The following is a 17926-nucleotide window of genomic DNA, read 5'->3' on the forward strand; positions in this document are numbered from 1 at the left end:
GAGGGGCCTTTAAGTGCTTGAATTGAAAGCACGCTGAGGATCGGTGAGAAGCTCTGCTTGGGCATTCAGACCAAAGCATGGTAGCGCAACGGAAGCGCGCTGGGCTCATAACCCAGAGGTTGTGTGGTTCGAATCCCACCCATGCTATATTCTTTTTCCCTCTTTGGCCACAGAAATCTCTTAATCTCGATCTTTAAATAAAAACCCGGCTTTATTGTAAAATGAATCAAACATAGGCCGTAGTGACGACAACTTCCTCGGAATCCTTACATCCCTTGCTTTTCCCTCCCTCCACTCCTTTTTTGCAATTGGGTTTCTTCTTGTATGAAAAAATCGTATTGTAGACAATCTTGTGCCTACCTCTATTTCTCGCTTCCAAGCCTACTGTTCTTACTACTGTTCTTGTCACTGTCTTTACTACATCACTTGCTTTTTCTACAAGAGTATTTTTAGAGGCCTTTGAAGATTTTGTTTCCTCGGAATCCTCAACCAAGACCTTTCTAACTAACGGAAGAAGCTCTGCTATTATATCCTGTCTTCCAACAAGTGAGGAGCTTTGAGCAGCTAACGGGGAAACAACCACACTGGAGATGGTTCCCTTCTTCTCTGGAACCTCGGAGGCACCAACAGTAGAACATTTCTCTGTACATATCAAAGAGCCCACACCAGGACCCCCAGAGCTAGTGGAAATACCTTCCATTTTCTGGGGTGCAGAACTTAGGGCTCCGTCGTTTTTCGAACTTAGTTGTACTGTATTCTCTTGTGTCTTTGTAACTGTAAGGATTGAAATACTAGGTTGTGTCACGGTTCTATACACTACACTGGGAGATTCGGTAGTGTTTTGTTTTCCTGTAGAAGTTTCCGTTGTTTTTACATCCTTAATGGGTTCGTCCCTTTTTGATGCTCCACCGGAAATTGTATGCGTTGCTATAGGTATGCTTGATTCTTTTGTCGCTGATGGCTCCTGAGCATATTGAGTCTTTGTGGATACAATGGTAGAGTACTGTGTCTGTACAACAGTTTCTGTTTTTGTACTACTTTCTATCTTTGTTATGGTAGATGTCTCTCTAACAGTTGTTAGCTTATAGTTGATAATGGGTACTTCACTCTTAATTGTTGTTGTTACCTCTCTATACAACGTAATAGGTTTTTCAGTAGTAATTGTTTTGGAAAATACTCTAGTAACAGTTACAACGGTTGGTTCATTCCTATATTTGTCTTCAGAGTCTTTTTCTCCCTCTTCTTCATAGCCTGTTTTCTCTTCGTCGCATGAAGTGTCTTTGAATTTAGAACGTCTTATTGAAGTAGGAATGGAGTAAGGCTTCTCAATATCTTCGGCTGAAACCTTAGAGTTGTTGTCTTCGAACTTCTTTTGCTTCTCTTGATTTCCAGAATAAAGAGCACAGGACGTTTTTTCTATCATTTTTGGGACCTCTACAGTTTTTAAGACGGTTTTCACCTCTTCTCTTTGGGTTTCACAAGTTTTAGAGGCTTCAGATGCGATGGGGGTATCTCGCTTATCTTCACTTTTCGAGGTTGTCATGGGCTTCTCTGAGACCGTCTCTGTCTTTGTTTCAATTACTGTAACACTCTTGTAGGATACTGACGGTGGCTCTATGGTTTTGGACGTAATCATTCTGTCATTCCCACTTTCCTCTCTATGGTGAATTACATGAATAAATGGAAACTGAGGCTCAGAATCTCTTTTATATGAATCGATTGCTCTATTAGCAAGGCTTTCTCTCATCCACTCAAACTCTCTGCATTCATCCTTGCACTCCCCCTTCCTGCAATTCATGCATCGATTCACGTCCTTATAGACTACAGCCATACATCTTCCTTTATTACAGCTTGAATCACGTACTATTGGTAGATTAAAGCTTTGAAGATACTCATCATATTCCTTTTTCGGAAGGTATACTGAATTTAGGCAGTCATTCAGGCTTATTCCATATCTTCGGCATCTGGCTGTCAACTCATTCTGGATTGCATGCAGATATCCTATAATCATCAAAATTATCATTGTAAAACTGAATGTTTGTTTGTTCTTTCCATGTTAGAAATATTTGTGGAATGGAGTTTCATATTTAGATCATGCATTTGATAAGCAATGGTGTGTGAGATGGCGTTGTAGGCTCGGTGGTCTAAGGGTATGATCTCCGCTTTGGGTGCGGAGGGCTCCAGGTTCAAATCCTGGCCGAGCCCTTTTGCTATTTCATTATTGTTCGTTAGCAAGAATAAGCTTGCTTTGTTCTACAAATAACCATTTTTATATCTCTATCCCCATGGAAGAATATACACTTTGCTCCTCAAGTACTGAACAAGGTGAAATACCGGTAATTCATGTAAAGAGATTCAAAGAAGAGCCTCCGCTGTTTCCAAGAACACGATCCCAGTTACAGTATATGTATTTGCCAAATAAGCCTTTGTTTGTAGGGCCAAATACTATTCCAAGATCCTGTGACTACCAAGCAAATGTACTCACAACCAAGCTTAAAAAAAGACTTAAGCATGACCTTCCATATCCGTTTCTATGTCTTTCAATGAATTCAGACAAGACGTTCTTTGAGGACAAATTTGCCCTCGTCTCTAAGGTCCATGAGGTAGAAAACGTAGTAAGCGATCTATTCTTGACTAAGACTAAGGAAAGGATAATACACATCAAGGATGAGGTAGGCACAGGTCCCGAGGGGAGGAACGAAATAAAGCTCGAGCATATAAAGGACAAGCAGAATGATACATATAAGGATGCTTGCCAGGACTTCTTGGCAGGAAAGTTATTTGAAGACGGCGAGGCAAGAAGGGTAAATATCATCATCAAGGACTCAACCATTAATAGTCTTCTGAAGAAAGACGCATACATACATTTCTATGTGAAGAAGAAGGATGGCAAATTATATGCGGTTTTTGATGAAGTGTATACAAGAGAAATTAAGTATTATGATTACCTCTCCAGGTACGGGGAGGAGGTTATTAGATCTTTAAAATCTTCTGAAATCAGAGTATATTCTAGCGAAGAGGTCACTGTTGCTGTGTACTCGTCAACACTTTTTTATAGCTCTTCTGGAATCCAAAGACTATTCTATGGAATTGATGTCGAGAAGTCAATCGATGTTGTGGTTAACATTGAGGACGTAAGAGCCGTGAGAAGCTCGGGTGCATTAGGCGATGAGATGAAGGTGATTTTTGGAATTGGGGTTGAGGAAGGTGAATATGTCCTCAATGACGGCAGAATATACGCTGTAAGTCCTAACGGGGAGAAGTTTGTGTTCGATGGGGTTGTGTTTACTGATTTCCTGGATAACCAGGAGTCCACAAGTGACTAATTTGTTTGATGTTTATTTACAAGACAAATGGAAAATAAAGTGAAGATTATTTCTTCTGATAATAAGGAATTTGCTCTTGACTATGATGTTGCAGCTCAAAGCCAGACTCTTAGGACTTTTTTCAATCGGCCTGAAATGTTCGTGGAATCTATTTCCAGGAAAGCAAAACTCCCGATAAAGGCACGTTATCTTAAAAGAATTGTTGAGTTTCTAGCATTTAAGCGTACTTCCAATCCGAGTAAAGAGCCTGAGGAGTTCAAGGTTAGTGATGAAGAAGCTCTGGAGCTGTTAGATATTGCTGTATATCTCAAAATCTAGAAGAAATAGAATAAATGCTTTATTTCTTACATATGAGCACAACAACACCTCTTTCTTACTGCAGATATTATTTTTCATTTTAGAATTGTATATTCTTTTTTCTATCGAGAGAGTTATAATCCTTAAACTCTTTTGATTCCAATATCGCTTCTATCAGCTCCTTTCTCGGGATCATATTGGAGATTCCCATGGACTCCATCAGCTTGCGAATGGGTTCTGGATGCTCATCAAATCCAGGGAGCTTATTGGATTTCATGGGGCTGTATAGCTTTACGATTATCACATCCCAGTTCTAAATTCTGAGCCTCAGAATATTCTCATATCTGGACATCTCTGGGCAGTAAGGGCATTTAAAGGAGTTAAGAACACCTTCTTGAGAAAGTACATTTGCAGCCTCCAGAGATATCACATGTCCACATTCAAGCATTACGGGGATGTTTTCACCCACACAAAGCGTCTTTAACACTGGGCATATAAAAAGTGAATGGTAGTTTCTTCCTTTCTCTAGCTTTATTTCCACAGGAAGAGTTTGATCGTCCTTATCGAAAAACAAGTTTCCAGAGCTAGAAAGCTGAAGGAATGCAGAGGTTCCTGTCTCGAAAAGTTCTTCAAGATAACACCTGTTTGGGATTCCAGTCACCTCCAGGTATTCAGACTTGAAATTCTCAATAAGTCTTTCTCTGTTTTTTTCTAAAGCCTCCTCAACATTCACAGGGTTTACTAAGAACTTGAGAAGCGGCTTGACATCCCGAATGTATGTAGGAACAAACGACTTCAGTTTCTTAAGGCACAACTTGAGGGCCTCGTCATATCTTCCATTATGTATGAGCAGCAAGAATTCATGGGATACAAGATACAGCTCAAGCATCTTACTTGGGTAACTCTCAAGAAAATTCTCCAAAAGTCTTGTGGAATCTTCTGATATTTCAAATACAATTTCTTTGAACCTAGCATGGTCGTCCCTGATTTTTATCACTTCTTCTTTTCCATCTTTCATTTCACATATTAACTTCTCAACAACATCGGCACAATTGTTTTCAAGGAGATAATATGCTATGAGACATGTCACGGTTTGTGCACTGTTTGGGTATATCTGGCCTCCTATTTCTATGTCTGACTCCACAGGCTTATTGTCCTCCAAAAGTATATTTTTCCAGAGCCCGATAAGGCTTGCCTCTGCGTTGGATAGGGTATTTGGCTCTCCACCGCCATCAAGAGGCAAGGCCGTCTGTATTTCGTTTATCATCCTCACTGTTTCATCTTTAAGGTGCTGATAGTCTATATCATGGGAGTCATTGATCATAATGGGCTGGAGAACTCTATAAAATATGTTCTAATTTCTAGACCATAAACAAATGTCTCAGCTCTACTCTGGCGATTTCCGAAAGAGCAGTAGAAGAATGCTGCTTGATAGGCTGATAGAAGCCATAGAAGGCCTTTCCAGTAGCACCAAGAAAGAAGATACAGGAATCGTTTATGAAGGCAACTTGGACGAAGACAGATGGAGTGATGCAAAGATAAGATTTATGAAGAAATATGGGCATATAAGGTGACACCCTGCTCATATAGCTATGCAAAAATCTAGAGTACCATAAAACTAGAGAAGGAAGAGTAGGGGAGGTGACCTTGTTATTATTTATTAAATCCAAGGTTAATAAAAATCAAGGAAAAAAAACTTAACCCTTGAAATAAATAATTCCGGATGGACGCACCAGATATTACTTATGAGCATCAGGATACATCCGTTCCGAACAGATCTGGAATAATCCCCACCCTTCAGAACGTTGTTGCAACGGTCAATCTGAACTGTAAGCTTGATTTGAAGAATATAGCCCTTCGAGCTAGAAATGCGGAATACAATCCGAAAAGATTTGCTGCCGTGATAATGAGGATAAGAGAGCCAAAAACCACTGCGCTGATTTTTGCCTCGGGAAAGATGGTTATAACAGGAGCAAAAAGCGAGAAAAGCTCGAAAATGGCAGCTCAGAGATATGCAAAGATAATACACAAGCTAGGGTTTAACGCAACATTCGATGACTTCAAGATACAGAACATAGTTTCGTCTTGTGACATCAAATTCAGCATCAGGTTGGAGGGATTGGCATACGCCCATAGCAATTACTGCAGCTACGAGCCGGAGCTCTTCCCTGGGCTGATATACAGGATGGTCAAGCCTAAGATTGTACTTCTAATATTTGTTTCTGGAAAGATCGTTCTTACTGGCGCAAAGGTGAGAGATGACATTTACCAGGCATTCAACAATATATATCCTGTATTAATACAATACAAAAAGACATAATCCATTCGACGACCCACGAGAGACAGAAAACAAATAAATTCTTTATTGTTAATAATCTTTCAGCAGGGAATCAGGGTTGTGTACCTACTATTGTGAAAAAGGACCTTGATTTTAGTCTTATTTCTTTGACTATGAAGTTTCCTGTGTATTCCTTGTTCCCATCGACATCTGTGTCGAAGATGCCAAACGCTCTTCCTTCTATGGAATTTAGCATTTCACCAATTGGCACCATGAGCACCACGTATTCCACAGACACAGGAGTAATCACGTCTCCTGTTTCACAAACCGAAGCTTCAGCACACCCAATCTTCTTAATGTCAAACGATAGAGGAACTCCATTGATTTTATGAGAGTATATCAATAGCTTGGGTGATATATACTTTGACACAGCCCTCCCAGGGTTTCCAAGGAACTCCGGGCTTATTCCCACATATGTCACAGTCTTAACAAGCTTGAACTTGACCATTTACTGAGGCAGGATTAAAAATTCTTGAGACAATTGTGATGGGGTAGCCCCAAGAATGAACCTTATTACTGGGTACTTCAAGCATACAAGGAAAATCAAGGAAATTGGGAGCAATGCAATATCCGAGGTGTATATTTCAACCATACTTGAGCATTGCAACCCCGATGAGTACCTGATAACTGATGGCAGAGGAAGAATTCCGATGTTCAAATGCATCAGAAATGATAGTAAGGTTTGGTTCAAGGGATATTTGAAATACAAGCTCGGAGATAAAAATAGAAGGTTCCGACTTGCTGAAGGTACTATAGGGAAGGCAGCTATTCTAATGGGCGGCAAGTACTTCTATGTACTCATGGAAGAATCAGATGCCCCAACAAAGTATCTTATCTTCTCCGAAGGTGCCCTGAAAGAAAAGGAGGTTGACTTCTCTATCTCTCCAGAAAACATCCAAGAGGAATTTGGAAAGTGTAAATCAGAAGCACATAGCCAAGTGGTTTTGTGTTTTTTAAAGAGTATAAAGCCTCAGTACCATGCACAATTCCTATACTTCTATGTCTCAAATGTGGAAGCCATATACGGCCAGGTTTTAGCTTCCTGGGCAGACGGTGCCATGATATTCCACACCCTGACATCTCCTCTATTCCTCAATTTCAATGAACTCTTCTCAAATCAAGCATACCTCCGATTGGTGTATGGGATTCCATACTTTCCTCACACAAACTTCACAATTAGCCATCAATGGCAGAAGATCTATGAGTCTAATTCATATGAATTTACCTGGTGCTATCCTCCCAAATTTCTTCTGGAGGTCATAAGTTTAGTACTACTTGAAGAAAGGATAGTGTTCTATTCCTCTACAGATTCCTCGCTGAGAGTGCTGCAGATCATGGAACTTATGAAACCTTTCCGATGGCCACACATAATATGCCTACCTCTTCTTTCTGGAATGGAGGAGATTCTTGAGAGCCCTTTGCCTTTTATCACATGCCTAAGCAAAAGGTTGAAAATAGAAGGAGTAACTCTTGTGGATCTGGACTCTCTAAAAATATGTAGTTCCAAAAAGCATGCTCTGCTGCCTAATAAGAAAATAAAAAATGAAACAGCAAAGAATGGTCTAAGGGAGATAAGGAATTGCATAGAATTGATAGCAACAGAAATATTACTGTGGAGAGAACATATGATAAAAAGATGGGGGTGTAAGATAATAACAAAAATACCAAACAATCCCCTGGAATTTATAGGAAGAACCCATCGGTTTTATAATGATTTTTTCAGGACCAGGATGTTCTTAGCTTTCATAACAGAGGAGCGTGATTACTTGTGCAGGTATTTGGTTGAGATAGGAAGTGGATGTTCTGTTATACTTTTGCCATATGCATGGCTGAACAAGCACATGTATACAAAAGTCTTACGGCTGTGGATAGAGCTGTTTGATGGAGATTTGGAGCCTGTAATTGAAAATCTCATTAGGAACGATCTCCTTTCAGATGTTGCAGAGATAGTTTTCAGGCGGCTGAGCTATAAAGAAGATCATGGTAAGATCGACGCTATTCTCCCATACATTTCATCTCCAACTCATGAAATGTACATGAATATTAACGTTGTCTCTAAAATGCCCAAGGTTATTTTCAAAGACCTTTACTTTTATAGTGTATATCATTTGAAAGCTTGCGACTGTAAAGCTTTAGACCTTAAGGAGCTTCACTGTGTAGAGGATTCCGAGTGGAGAAAGAAACAAGGGCTGATGGATATTGTTAGAAAAGAAGTGAAGGAGATGTTAGAAAAAATGAACCAAGAGCTTTTTGATCCTCAGAAAGAAAAATGTGGATGCAGAGCTAGTAAATCTGCCATACTAGTCACTGGGCCAGAATATAGATTTCTTTGCTTTTTGCTAATTCCGGAAAATATAAGCCTAGCACTGAAATTTTATGGTTCTGAAGACCTTCTTGAAAAGAATCCGCAGGTTTACTGGAGTATTGTAACATATTTCCTATATTTCAATCTTCCTTTAGGAAGCAATCCCGGGTTTGATGGAGAAGTTGATGTTATCATTGATGAGCCTGTACTGGATTTTCGGGTTGATGGAAGACCTAGGTTTTATATTGACTTCTGAAATAGGCTGCGGATAATAGATATTTTCATCTAAGGTCCCCAGCCTTCGTGCCAGAGAACATTTGAGCGTTCTTCCCCTTCATAATTGAAATTCAAGCTCTCTCTTTTCATGTAGGTATATATGGGGACTGTCAATCCATGTATCATTACACTCAGAAACACAGTACAGCTGACAAAGTCGATTGTAAGCGTCTCCTGGATCTTGTCAGTAAGAAGTGCATAGTACAGTGCACCTACGCCGATAGGGCCAAACCACCCTACAAACAAGGCCTCTCTTCGAGACCTTAGCTCGGGGATTTGACGATACGTAAGGCAACATATGACAGGCCTTCTGATGAAAATTATGACAAGTGATACAATTACATTTGATAACGTAAATCTTCCAAAATCTATTCTGGAGCCGAAAAACAAGAAGAACGAGGTGCTGAGGATTGTGTCTGTTATTTCTTGCAGGCTTGAGTTCTTGGTCTCCAGCACAAACCACTCGTCAAAGGGAAACATTATTCCAGCAAAGAATATGCATATCAGCTCGCTTCCGCCTATAAACTCCATAAGTGCCATTGAAAACACAGCAAGGATTATACCATGAGCAAGAAAGGATTCAACACCTACCAATCTTCTTGTATAGCAATACTTCAGACCTTGCCTTGACAGAATGCCAACGGAAAGGCCTATAACTGCAGAAAATAGCACTCTGATGAGTATGCTATTTATGATGAATGGATAAATCCCATTCTCTAGTCCATGCCCAAGTAAATCCAGCCCAAGAAAGAGGAGGAAAATCCCCATTCCATCATTTATTCCACTTTCTGCGGCAAGAAGTAGTCTGATTCTTTCTGGAACCATCTTCATTGCAAGTTTTCCATGTATTATACTGGAGCTTAGGATAGGATCTGTAGGAGTCAGGCAGGAGGCTAATGACCATGAGATAGATTTGTTGTAGTTTGTGAAGAGATATACCAGACAGAATGAAAATGAGCATTTGATTATGCCTACTACGATAACAAGAAAAAAGATGGATTGCCATTTCACAACCACATAGTTTTTTGGTAAGGACATTGCAACAGTCATTGTCTGGATACAGAGAACAATCCTTGAAAAATTGTACATCATGATTTTGGAATAGACGTAATTCGTGTCAAAAACATTCAATCCGTGATGGCCAAGAACTATTCCTACGAGCACTGAAATTAATGATTCCGATAGAAATAGATTGTTCTTGATGTATTTTGAAATCATTCCAAACAATAAAACAAATGATGAAGAAGCAAGCAATAACCTGAAGACGTCATTCATTTAGTACACGTTCTTGTCTTATTTATATCAAGGTACTTGTGACTACATTGTTTTAATCTGAAACGGTTCGAGGGCATTATCTATCAGGTGCAAAGCAGTGAGCTTTAGTAGAAGGATTTTTACTAAAGAATATGTAAATAAATGTACTTAGTCAGTTGGATAAAAAGACTTTATTCCGATTTCTTCCTGAAGATGTGCTTGACCTTCTCGTCGTTAAGCTCTTTGACATCGGCATCACGTAACTCAAGCACGTTTTTGCCTGCTGGGGCAACCCTGGAAAGTCCAAAGTCATCTTCAATGATTAGTTTGAACTTTGGGTTGGCCATGAGTTTTTGGAAGTCATCCAACTTCTTCTCACAGGTTTCCTTAGAAATGTCTCCATCTGCTAGAACATTTCCTCCGCCTGCTCCGCTGGTTATGTCTTCCTTCCCACACAGATTTTTAATCTGATCCTTCCCTTGTATCAAGAAGGACTCGACGTTCTGGATGCTGGGATAGGTACTTGAGAGCTTAAAAGAAAGATCGTCTGAGATTATCTCGACAGATGCTAGTTGACTTAGGTTAACTTCCCTACTGAGATCCTCCTTATCATCAAAGAAACATTCAATCCTGACACTTCCTCTCGGGTCACATGTTTTCTCAAGAAAGTTGACAGACTTGTCTCCACACTTTTTACAGACAAAGGCACATATCACATTTTCTGTCACATCACTAAGATCGACAATCTTCATCTTTCCTGACCATCCGCAGCTTGCACATTTCATGCTGCTTTCGCTAATGTTGTTCTTCAATACCTCTTCATATCCTTCTCCGTCACTCATCAAGGGCATCCTTCCAAGGCCGCTTAAATTCCCTTTTCTCATACCTTCGTCCAATAGAGACAAGGCACACCAGTCTTGATATTGGTGGAATTTTCGGTCCTGCCCATATAGATGGAAATGTGAACAGGCCAGTGGAACCAATAAAAGATAAAGAATACCCAATCAAATAAAGTATAAGGGCTATGTGGACATGATAGTTTAATCTCCAATATATCTGATCCATATCTTACACTCTCCATTAGCACTACAGCTAACAACGCTTGGCTTTCTAAATACATTTACACCGTCTAGACTTATTATATTTGTTTCGTGAAGCTTCATTTTGGCCAAGGACTTTCCATTGTCAAACCAAGCGCTTTGGGATGAAGCTGCCACAATATCTTCATCGATCAGAGCAGCTGTGTTTATATTTTCATTTACATTTAGTAGCTTGACCTTTTGGATACGCTTATCTAACCAGATGGCCTGGTTTCTAAATACTACAATAAATCCCTCCTTAATACGTTTTATCTCTAAGGCCTGGCCTTTAAGTATCTCCATCATTTCTATGTTAAGTTCAAAGTCATATACATAAACCCTTTGTCTATCAGCAAACATAAAGTTATCCTCAGATATACAGCATATATGAAGGATCTCTCCACTAAGGACTTCTTCTCGTTCAAACACGCCTTCAAGACTCCATTTTCTCATCATTCCCCCGCTATCAAGGGAATGAATAGAGTCGAGGACTTCATAGCTAACTATTGGGGCTGTATGCCCTTTTAAAGTTCCAAAAACCTCTAAGCTCGTGGATTCCTTGATAATGCATCTTACCAGTAGAAGCTCATTTCCTCCAATCCCACATACTATTGTTATGATCCCTTCGCATTCTTTTATCTTCATTTCTATCACTTGCCTTTCGTCCGTTTCTACAACCGATTCGCTCTTTCCGGATAACAGGTTGATGGCTGTAATGGTCTTATTAGAAGATGCAATAAACAGAAGTTTATGGTCCCTTGCCACTACAGAGCATACAGTCGTGTGCTCATTAGGCATAAATGTCATCACCTCCTTTAAACCAAACTGCCTATCACTTGTCCCAAGTGCAGATTCAAATAGAGGGCTATTGTTGCCCTGGGCTGCAGACATAGAGGGACTAGGTGCACTACCGTTCCTTCCTTCATCTCTGAATTGTCTTGAAGGCATCTTAGTAGAAGGTGTATTCTGGTCTTCAAACCTAGGATATCTAGAGTAACCCTGGCTTGTCTTGTATCCAGGCGTGCCCATCCCTACCTTCCTTGGATCGTAGAACCCCGGAGTTGCATCTACCGGTGGTGATACATGCCCATACATCTCATACATCTTTCTCTGATCAAATTGCTGAGGCTGATAATACATAGGGTATTGTTTATAAGGATCCATCGATCCACCATATCCCATGCTGGTCGGGTCAACCCTTCCTATGCGCTGGTACCGTCTCTTTTCATTTTCTAGCTTCATCATTATCCCTTCTATTCTGTTCAGGTCCTGAGCATTTGATGACAGACCTGATCTAACTGCTGAAATATCATGGAATGCTGCATACCATTGGGCGAGTATAGGCATACCTTCTGTAGGTTTGAAGTCTCCCAGCCCAGCCTCACCGAAAAATATCTTTGCTGATCCCTCGTACTTCATCTTTAATAAGTAGTCATACACCAGCATGTTCAGTGCATCGTAAATGCCAGAGTCCTTCTTCTTGTAGGTATGATCCCCCATCACAACTTTGCAAGGGGTTTCCAAATTAAAAACTTTAGTCACGTTCAAGAGCCACTACCAGGTCATTGAGAAGTGTTGGCAGTATTCCTATAAACCTTTCTGTCACCAAGGATATAATCATCTGTCTTCTAGTATGTCCAAAACATCTATTAGCATGTAACCTGCATGAGCCATAAATATTTATTATATGAGTAGCCCTTACTTAGTCACTATAACAGAAAAATCATTCCCAACATCAAAGTCTATCACACTAGGGAAGTCGAACGGAATTTTTTTTGGTGAAAATAAGGTCTCTTCCTCGTGCCCCAGTGCACCATTGAATCCTGTTCCCCATGAATATAATTCGTTTCCAATCTTACATATGTTAAAGCTATTATAAGAACGGACTGCTTCCACCCCATCAAGCCCAAGCCTTACGGGTGATCTTATGCTTTCTGTTGATTGGATGCCGAGCTGTCCCTCCTTATTCCTGCCACACCCATATAGACTCCCGTCTCGGGTGATAAACAAGCTATGGTTTTCCCCTCCAACCGCCTGAACTATCCCATCCAGAGGCACCTTGTACTTATTAAAAGTGCTTTCGGCTTTGTCATGCCCCAACTGCCCATATAAGTTCGATCCCCAGCAATAGGCTTCTCCATCTGCATTCAGCGCTATCAAGTGGTTCAGGCCGCATCCGATCGATTTGAATCTATAATTTTGTAAACGCTTTCTAGGCGTCGTTACTGCGTCTGGTATAAGAGCTCTTAGCTTGTTTCTTTCAGATGTCCTTCTTCCAAGTTCTCCAAATTCGTTTGAGCCAAAGGTGAAAATTGCATCTTTCAGGTCAAGTGCTGCTATAAAGCTTTGGCCGGCACTCAAAGCTCTTATATTTTTGAGAGGAACCTTTATGGGGACGAAAGAAATGCTCTCTCTTGGGGTTAATCCAAAGGCACCGTTGGTCGATCTAAATGTTCCCCAGACGTATACATGCCCACTAGAAGTCAATGCTGCAGAGATGGAAGCGCCACAGTCCATATCCACAACCTTTTCTCTAAGACAAACTTTTTTGGGGGTAGATTCGTCACCATCTCTTCCTAACGCGCCTTCATCATTACATCCCCAAGAATATAACGTCCCATCAGAATCAAGTATCAATGTGTGTAATGACCCACATCTAACCTTGGCCGGAGACAATCCATCAAAGAAAGAAAGCCTTGTTGGAACATGAGTGCTTCCCTCGTCTTCTCCTAGTCCCAACTGGGATATGGCATTTGATCCGAAAACAAAGACGCCCATTCTAAGGACTCTATTTTTCAAAATTTATTCTGTCTAAGGTATAATTTTCTATTTTTCGAAGCCTTATGAAGCTCGAGTTTTCGGATAGTTTTAGGGATTTGGCATTTGTTTTGCGATACTTCAATCGAGATGCTAACCTAGAAAAGGTGGAAAGTGGACTGAAGCTTTTCAATGGAGATGAAAAACATGAAGGGTTGGATGATGTTCTAGGTGCTTTATACAAGATGTATGAGCAGGATTGTGACTATAAAAACATAAAGGAAGCAAAAAAATTAAGAGCAAATCCAGAGGTAAGAAAGGTAGAAGTGTCGATATCAAACCTAATATCGTTTTATGGTTTATATTGTCAAATGATCACGCAGGGAGTATTGAAGAATAAACTGTTTATTGATCAGATGGTAGAGAAGATTGCACCATGCATGAAACTTGATCCAGATTTTCAATTGCTGGACATACAAGTTGGAGAGATAGTAAATATTGGAGACGTTCAAGGTCTTGACAAGCTTTATTCCGAAGAGGTTGTTGGAAAGAAAAAGATGCAAATTCTGAGTGGGCTGAGAGGACATGTGAGGAAGGAAGGGTTACTAGGAAACAAGTTTCTTTTTGTTACAAATATGAAACCAGCCAAATTCAAAGGGCAAGTTTCCGAGGGAATGATTCTATGCGTGAAGGACAAAGATGGAAATATTGAGCCTATTGAGATATCAAAAGATATAATAAACGGGTCTAGATTAGAGCTAGAGGGGTTTGATACGATTCTTGAGGACTTTAGTCCTGGTAAAGTTGACATGAGGAAGAGCGGATATGCTCATGCTTTGGAATCATTCAAGGTTGTGGGACATTTCCTTACTTTTAAAGGTGTTAGGGTTACTTGTGGGGGGAAGCCCATCAAGACCAATACGTCGGATGGTCCGGTGAGCTAATTAAATCGATTTCAATAACAAGGATGAAAAGATAGTTTTCTTGCTTATAAGATAAATAGAATTTCTAGTCCGGGGTAGTAGATAACGATGGAATTGGTAAAAGGAACAGATTATATCTTTTGTGGATCTAGAAAAGATATTGAATGTACACTTCGGCTTCCCAGGCCAATTATAATTTTGACGCCCTATAAGAGCAGATGCTCTGCTTTGATATGCTGGAGGGATGGAAATGACATCATAATGACACCGAGGGATTTATCAAAAAACTTGGACAGGATGAATGGTGGGCATGTGGTTGTGGAGAACTGTGAACTAATGGAGGACTTTGGGTATTTACCTGATTTGATAGATTTGAGAGGCAAAAACATTTCATTTATTCTTTTGAATGCTCAAAAGGCTCCTCGGTTTGCCGAGAATCCTGTCCTTCTGTCAAACAGTAGGCATTTTATAAGGGCAAAGGGAGACGAGAGATATGCCGTAATATTTGCATTGCACAAGATTTACAAAAATATGTGGATTGTATGTAAGAGTGTAGAAAAGATGAATATGTTCTCAAAGATTTTTAAGTTAGACCTAACCGTCGTGAAACATGGAGATGACGTGAAGGGAAAGGGCGTTGTTGTTGTGATGGACGAACTTGTGAATATTGAGTGTGAGGAACTATTTTATGTTGGAGAGGAATGTAAAGGAATGAGACCCCTAGTGCTGGATATGAGCAAGATTGGAAAATTCTTGTATAGAATCAGGGATGTATGCAATATGCTTTCTCCGGCTGTTATCCAGGGGAAAAGGAGGCTTGATATCAATAGGCTCTGGAATATTGAAAAATAGAAATGGCTGCCTACTCAGTGAAATGGGCCGGAAGGAAACCCCTATATTCCATGGAGAACTCGCCGGACAATAAAGTCTTCGGCGAGAATATTATCGACGAGAAATTAGTGAGAAAACTGTGTTTTGGAGGGGTGAGAAGCGAATATAGATGTATTGCATGGAGGATAATCTTCCAAGTTATTGGACTGAGGAAACAATTGCACATGAATGAGATTGAGGCCAGACAGAGGAAATACATTTCGATGGCTACGAAAATGGGATGTTCTTGGGTGAAGGATGCAGATAGGTATTCTATGAAGGATCCTATGGGTAAAAACGGCCTTATGAAGCTGAATGGGATATATCATTACGGCAAGATTGGACTGCCTGAAAAAATAGCACACCAAATTGATCTTGACATAAAAAGGATAGATCCGAGATACAAAACTTATTCAGGGATAGACATATCATATATGTACTATCACATATTGTGGCTGATTGCGCGGAGAAGACCGCAGCTTGGATATGTGCAAGGGATGGCTGATATTTTGGTTCCGTTTGTTCTTGTTTTTTCGGATGAGAGCGTTGAGACAGCAGAGAGCAACGCCTATTTCTGCTATGCTCGTTTGTTGGATGAGATACAACACAATATAATAGATCTCCAGGCCGGAATGATTAAAGGGGTAGATCTTGTCTTGCAAACTGTGGATCCAGACTTCCACAAATTTCTGAAAGATATTGGCTTGGAAATACATATGTTTGCATTCCGATGGTTTAATTGTTTCTTTGCCCGTGAATTTAAGATTCCTATACTGCTGAAGGTTTTAGATACTGTTTTTGCTTCTGATAACATTAACGAGTCATTGCTGTACTTTGGAGTGGCTCTTCTGATGAGACTCAAGCCTGTCCTGATTGAAAACACCTTTTCTCACAACATTCTGCTTTTACAGAGTATATATCAAAGGGAATGGGAAGAGGCTGAAATAGAGCTAATTTTGTCGTCGGCAAAATTTTATAGAAAAGTAACTTCCAGACAATTGATTTGGTCTCGATTTTGGGATTGAGACCATTGAGAGGTGTAGTTGACACAACACTTTGATAGGATATGGCAGATTTGTTTTGTTTTTAGTTGACCCTTATGAGGATTTTCTTTCTTTTACTAGGAAAGGTGATGTCGGATGCATTTTCACTATTGCCTGTGTTCACCAAGGAAGATGTACCTCTGGATAGCACTTTTCTTGTGTATATCTACTATTCAAGGCCTAATGTTCACTGCCCCGCCTGTGAATCATTTAATCGAAATATTTCCAAGCTCCAGAAGTATATTCCTGTGAAGAAAATAAATTTCTTTGAGGACCCAAAAGTAGCATCGTGCTTCTATTCATTTATATTTCCATCTTTTGTAATCAGAGACAAGGGCCGTAGCTACCATCTAGATGTGGATGACTTTGAAGAGCTGGAAGAGATAGTAAGAAACAAAAGATGGACTCAATTTAAGCCTGTAAGGCGGTGGATGGACTTAGATTCGTATTTCATTAATCTATACTCTACTGCAAATTGTGCTTTCTTCAAGGTTATGCAGAAGTCATATGTGGTCTTGGATGTAATTCCTGGGTGGATTATAAACCTTGGGTTCAGTGCCATCATTGCATACATGGTTTACTCCATATGCACTATTTTCATGACACCTGTAGAGAAGAAAAAGAAGGAATAAATGTGTAGTATCAATAATGTTTTTATGCTGAGCTTTTTGGGATAATATTTTATGATGGGCCTTATACCCTAGATGGAGGAGGACCTTACAAAGATATTAAAAGGACCTGTGAAGGATCATTCTGAGTATTTGAGAAAGTTCATTTTGGCTTTCAAGAATGAGAGGAAGGAACTGGAGATAAGGCTGGGGAAAATAATTAGCAAGGAGGATGGAAGCAGAATGAGAGTTGATACAGTGGCACCTGTTGTGTTTAGAAGTATTCCTATGGACTATAGGTTTGAAAGTGCAGTTGACCTTAGTGATTTTAATATTCTTAAAAAGCAGTTTAGCACTCTCAAGAGTGAGGCTAAGAATGACGTAGTTATAATCAATGAGGATGGGAGGGAAACATATGAGGATGGAGTGCTAAAGAAGGTTGAAAAGAAAACAAGATCTCAGAAACTTGACATATTCATTCCTGGGAAGAAATATGATGTGAGACTTGTTCTGAGCGAAGAGAATGAAGGATTCAAGCGTGCCAGTAAAAAGAAGCCCATTGTGAAAAGAGTCAGAAGAAGGGAAACATATTTTATAGAGCCTTATGGATTTGACTTTACAGAGGCTATTCTTTCTGGAGATAAGGATGAGAAGGAGAAGAGAAAGTTTGAGATTGAAGTAGAGGTATTCAGCTCTGAGAAGTTGGTGTCAAATGACTTTGTTTCTCTGATATACAACTTCAATGTTGATCTTTGTACGCAATAAACATACCCAGGGTTCTATCTGATTGCATCTGACCATACCTGTATGGTAGATGGTAATAATGTAAGGATGGCTTTATTAGGTTGAT

General features: G+C 39.9%; 15 protein-coding genes and 2 non-coding genes across 17 annotated transcripts; 10 read left to right on the forward strand and 7 right to left on the reverse strand.

The window, feature by feature from the left end:
- Nucleotides 1-74: 74 nt before the first annotated feature.
- On the forward strand, nt 75-147 carry EROM_041420. The gene has a single exon. It is a non-coding gene; the product is annotated as a tRNA-Met (tRNA).
- Nucleotides 148-226: 79 nt separating this feature from the next.
- EROM_041430 (hypothetical protein) lies at nt 227-2023 on the reverse strand (the record flags this gene model as incomplete). Its single annotated transcript, XM_009266130.1, has 1 exon — nt 227-2023. One exon carries the CDS (start codon nt 2021-2023, stop codon nt 227-229), a length of 1797 nt encoding a protein of 598 aa, XP_009264405.1.
- A 110-nt stretch (nt 2024-2133) lies between these two features.
- On the forward strand, nt 2134-2205 carry EROM_041440. Its single transcript has one exon. It is a non-coding gene; the product is annotated as a tRNA-Pro (tRNA).
- Nucleotides 2206-2285: 80 nt separating this feature from the next.
- EROM_041450 (hypothetical protein) lies at nt 2286-3326 on the forward strand (the record flags this gene model as incomplete). The annotated part of the gene is made up of 1 exon (XM_009266131.1): nt 2286-3326. The coding sequence occupies one exon, from the start codon at nt 2286-2288 to the stop codon at nt 3324-3326; it is 1041 nt and encodes a 346-aa protein (XP_009264406.1).
- A 610-nt stretch (nt 3327-3936) lies between these two features.
- Nucleotides 3937-4947, reverse strand: EROM_041460 (RING zinc finger-containing protein; the record flags this gene model as incomplete). The annotated part of the gene is made up of 1 exon (XM_009266132.1): nt 3937-4947. The coding sequence occupies one exon, from the start codon at nt 4945-4947 to the stop codon at nt 3937-3939; it is 1011 nt and encodes a 336-aa protein (XP_009264407.1).
- A 399-nt stretch (nt 4948-5346) lies between these two features.
- Nucleotides 5347-5943, forward strand: EROM_041470 (eukaryotic TATA box binding transcription initiation factor TFIID-1; the record flags this gene model as incomplete). Its single annotated transcript, XM_009266133.1, has 1 exon — nt 5347-5943. One exon carries the CDS (start codon nt 5347-5349, stop codon nt 5941-5943), a length of 597 nt encoding a protein of 198 aa, XP_009264408.1.
- Nucleotides 5944-6013: 70 nt separating this feature from the next.
- EROM_041480 (hypothetical protein) lies at nt 6014-6409 on the reverse strand (the record flags this gene model as incomplete). Its single annotated transcript, XM_009266134.1, has 1 exon — nt 6014-6409. One exon carries the CDS (start codon nt 6407-6409, stop codon nt 6014-6016), a length of 396 nt encoding a protein of 131 aa, XP_009264409.1.
- Nucleotides 6410-6464: 55 nt separating this feature from the next.
- EROM_041490 (cyclin B-like guanine nucleotide binding protein) lies at nt 6465-8522 on the forward strand (the record flags this gene model as incomplete). Its single annotated transcript, XM_009266135.1, has 1 exon — nt 6465-8522. The coding sequence occupies one exon, from the start codon at nt 6465-6467 to the stop codon at nt 8520-8522; it is 2058 nt and encodes a 685-aa protein (XP_009264410.1).
- Nucleotides 8523-8551: 29 nt separating this feature from the next.
- EROM_041500 (Na+/H+ antiporter) lies at nt 8552-9817 on the reverse strand (the record flags this gene model as incomplete). Its single annotated transcript, XM_009266136.1, has 1 exon — nt 8552-9817. The coding sequence occupies one exon, from the start codon at nt 9815-9817 to the stop codon at nt 8552-8554; it is 1266 nt and encodes a 421-aa protein (XP_009264411.1).
- Nucleotides 9818-9987: 170 nt separating this feature from the next.
- EROM_041510 (zinc finger domain-containing protein) lies at nt 9988-10638 on the reverse strand (the record flags this gene model as incomplete). Its single annotated transcript, XM_009266137.1, has 1 exon — nt 9988-10638. The coding sequence occupies one exon, from the start codon at nt 10636-10638 to the stop codon at nt 9988-9990; it is 651 nt and encodes a 216-aa protein (XP_009264412.1).
- Nucleotides 10639-10836: 198 nt separating this feature from the next.
- Nucleotides 10837-12375, reverse strand: EROM_041520 (hypothetical protein; the record flags this gene model as incomplete). Its single annotated transcript, XM_009266138.1, has 1 exon — nt 10837-12375. One exon carries the CDS (start codon nt 12373-12375, stop codon nt 10837-10839), a length of 1539 nt encoding a protein of 512 aa, XP_009264413.1.
- Nucleotides 12376-12573: 198 nt separating this feature from the next.
- On the reverse strand, nt 12574-13653 carry EROM_041530 (alpha-tubulin suppressor-like protein; the record flags this gene model as incomplete). Its single annotated transcript, XM_009266139.1, has 1 exon — nt 12574-13653. One exon carries the CDS (start codon nt 13651-13653, stop codon nt 12574-12576), a length of 1080 nt encoding a protein of 359 aa, XP_009264414.1.
- A 65-nt stretch (nt 13654-13718) lies between these two features.
- EROM_041540 (methionyl-tRNA synthetase-like protein) lies at nt 13719-14576 on the forward strand (the record flags this gene model as incomplete). Its single annotated transcript, XM_009266140.1, has 1 exon — nt 13719-14576. The coding sequence occupies one exon, from the start codon at nt 13719-13721 to the stop codon at nt 14574-14576; it is 858 nt and encodes a 285-aa protein (XP_009264415.1).
- Nucleotides 14577-14663: 87 nt separating this feature from the next.
- EROM_041550 (hypothetical protein) lies at nt 14664-15407 on the forward strand (the record flags this gene model as incomplete). Its single annotated transcript, XM_009266141.1, has 1 exon — nt 14664-15407. One exon carries the CDS (start codon nt 14664-14666, stop codon nt 15405-15407), a length of 744 nt encoding a protein of 247 aa, XP_009264416.1.
- Nucleotides 15408-15457: 50 nt separating this feature from the next.
- Nucleotides 15458-16450, forward strand: EROM_041560 (hypothetical protein; the record flags this gene model as incomplete). The annotated part of the gene is made up of 1 exon (XM_009266142.1): nt 15458-16450. One exon carries the CDS (start codon nt 15458-15460, stop codon nt 16448-16450), a length of 993 nt encoding a protein of 330 aa, XP_009264417.1.
- A 74-nt stretch (nt 16451-16524) lies between these two features.
- On the forward strand, nt 16525-17100 carry EROM_041570 (hypothetical protein; the record flags this gene model as incomplete). The annotated part of the gene is made up of 1 exon (XM_009266143.1): nt 16525-17100. The coding sequence occupies one exon, from the start codon at nt 16525-16527 to the stop codon at nt 17098-17100; it is 576 nt and encodes a 191-aa protein (XP_009264418.1).
- A 72-nt stretch (nt 17101-17172) lies between these two features.
- On the forward strand, nt 17173-17841 carry EROM_041580 (mRNA capping enzyme subunit beta; the record flags this gene model as incomplete). Its single annotated transcript, XM_009266144.1, has 1 exon — nt 17173-17841. One exon carries the CDS (start codon nt 17173-17175, stop codon nt 17839-17841), a length of 669 nt encoding a protein of 222 aa, XP_009264419.1.
- Between the last annotated feature and the right edge of the window lie 85 nt (nt 17842-17926).

The sequence above is a fragment of the Encephalitozoon romaleae genome, chromosome IV, assembly GCF_000280035.1.
Source record: "Encephalitozoon romaleae SJ-2008 chromosome IV, complete sequence".
In the NCBI taxonomy this organism is placed as follows: Eukaryota; Fungi; Microsporidia; family Unikaryonidae; genus Encephalitozoon; species Encephalitozoon romaleae.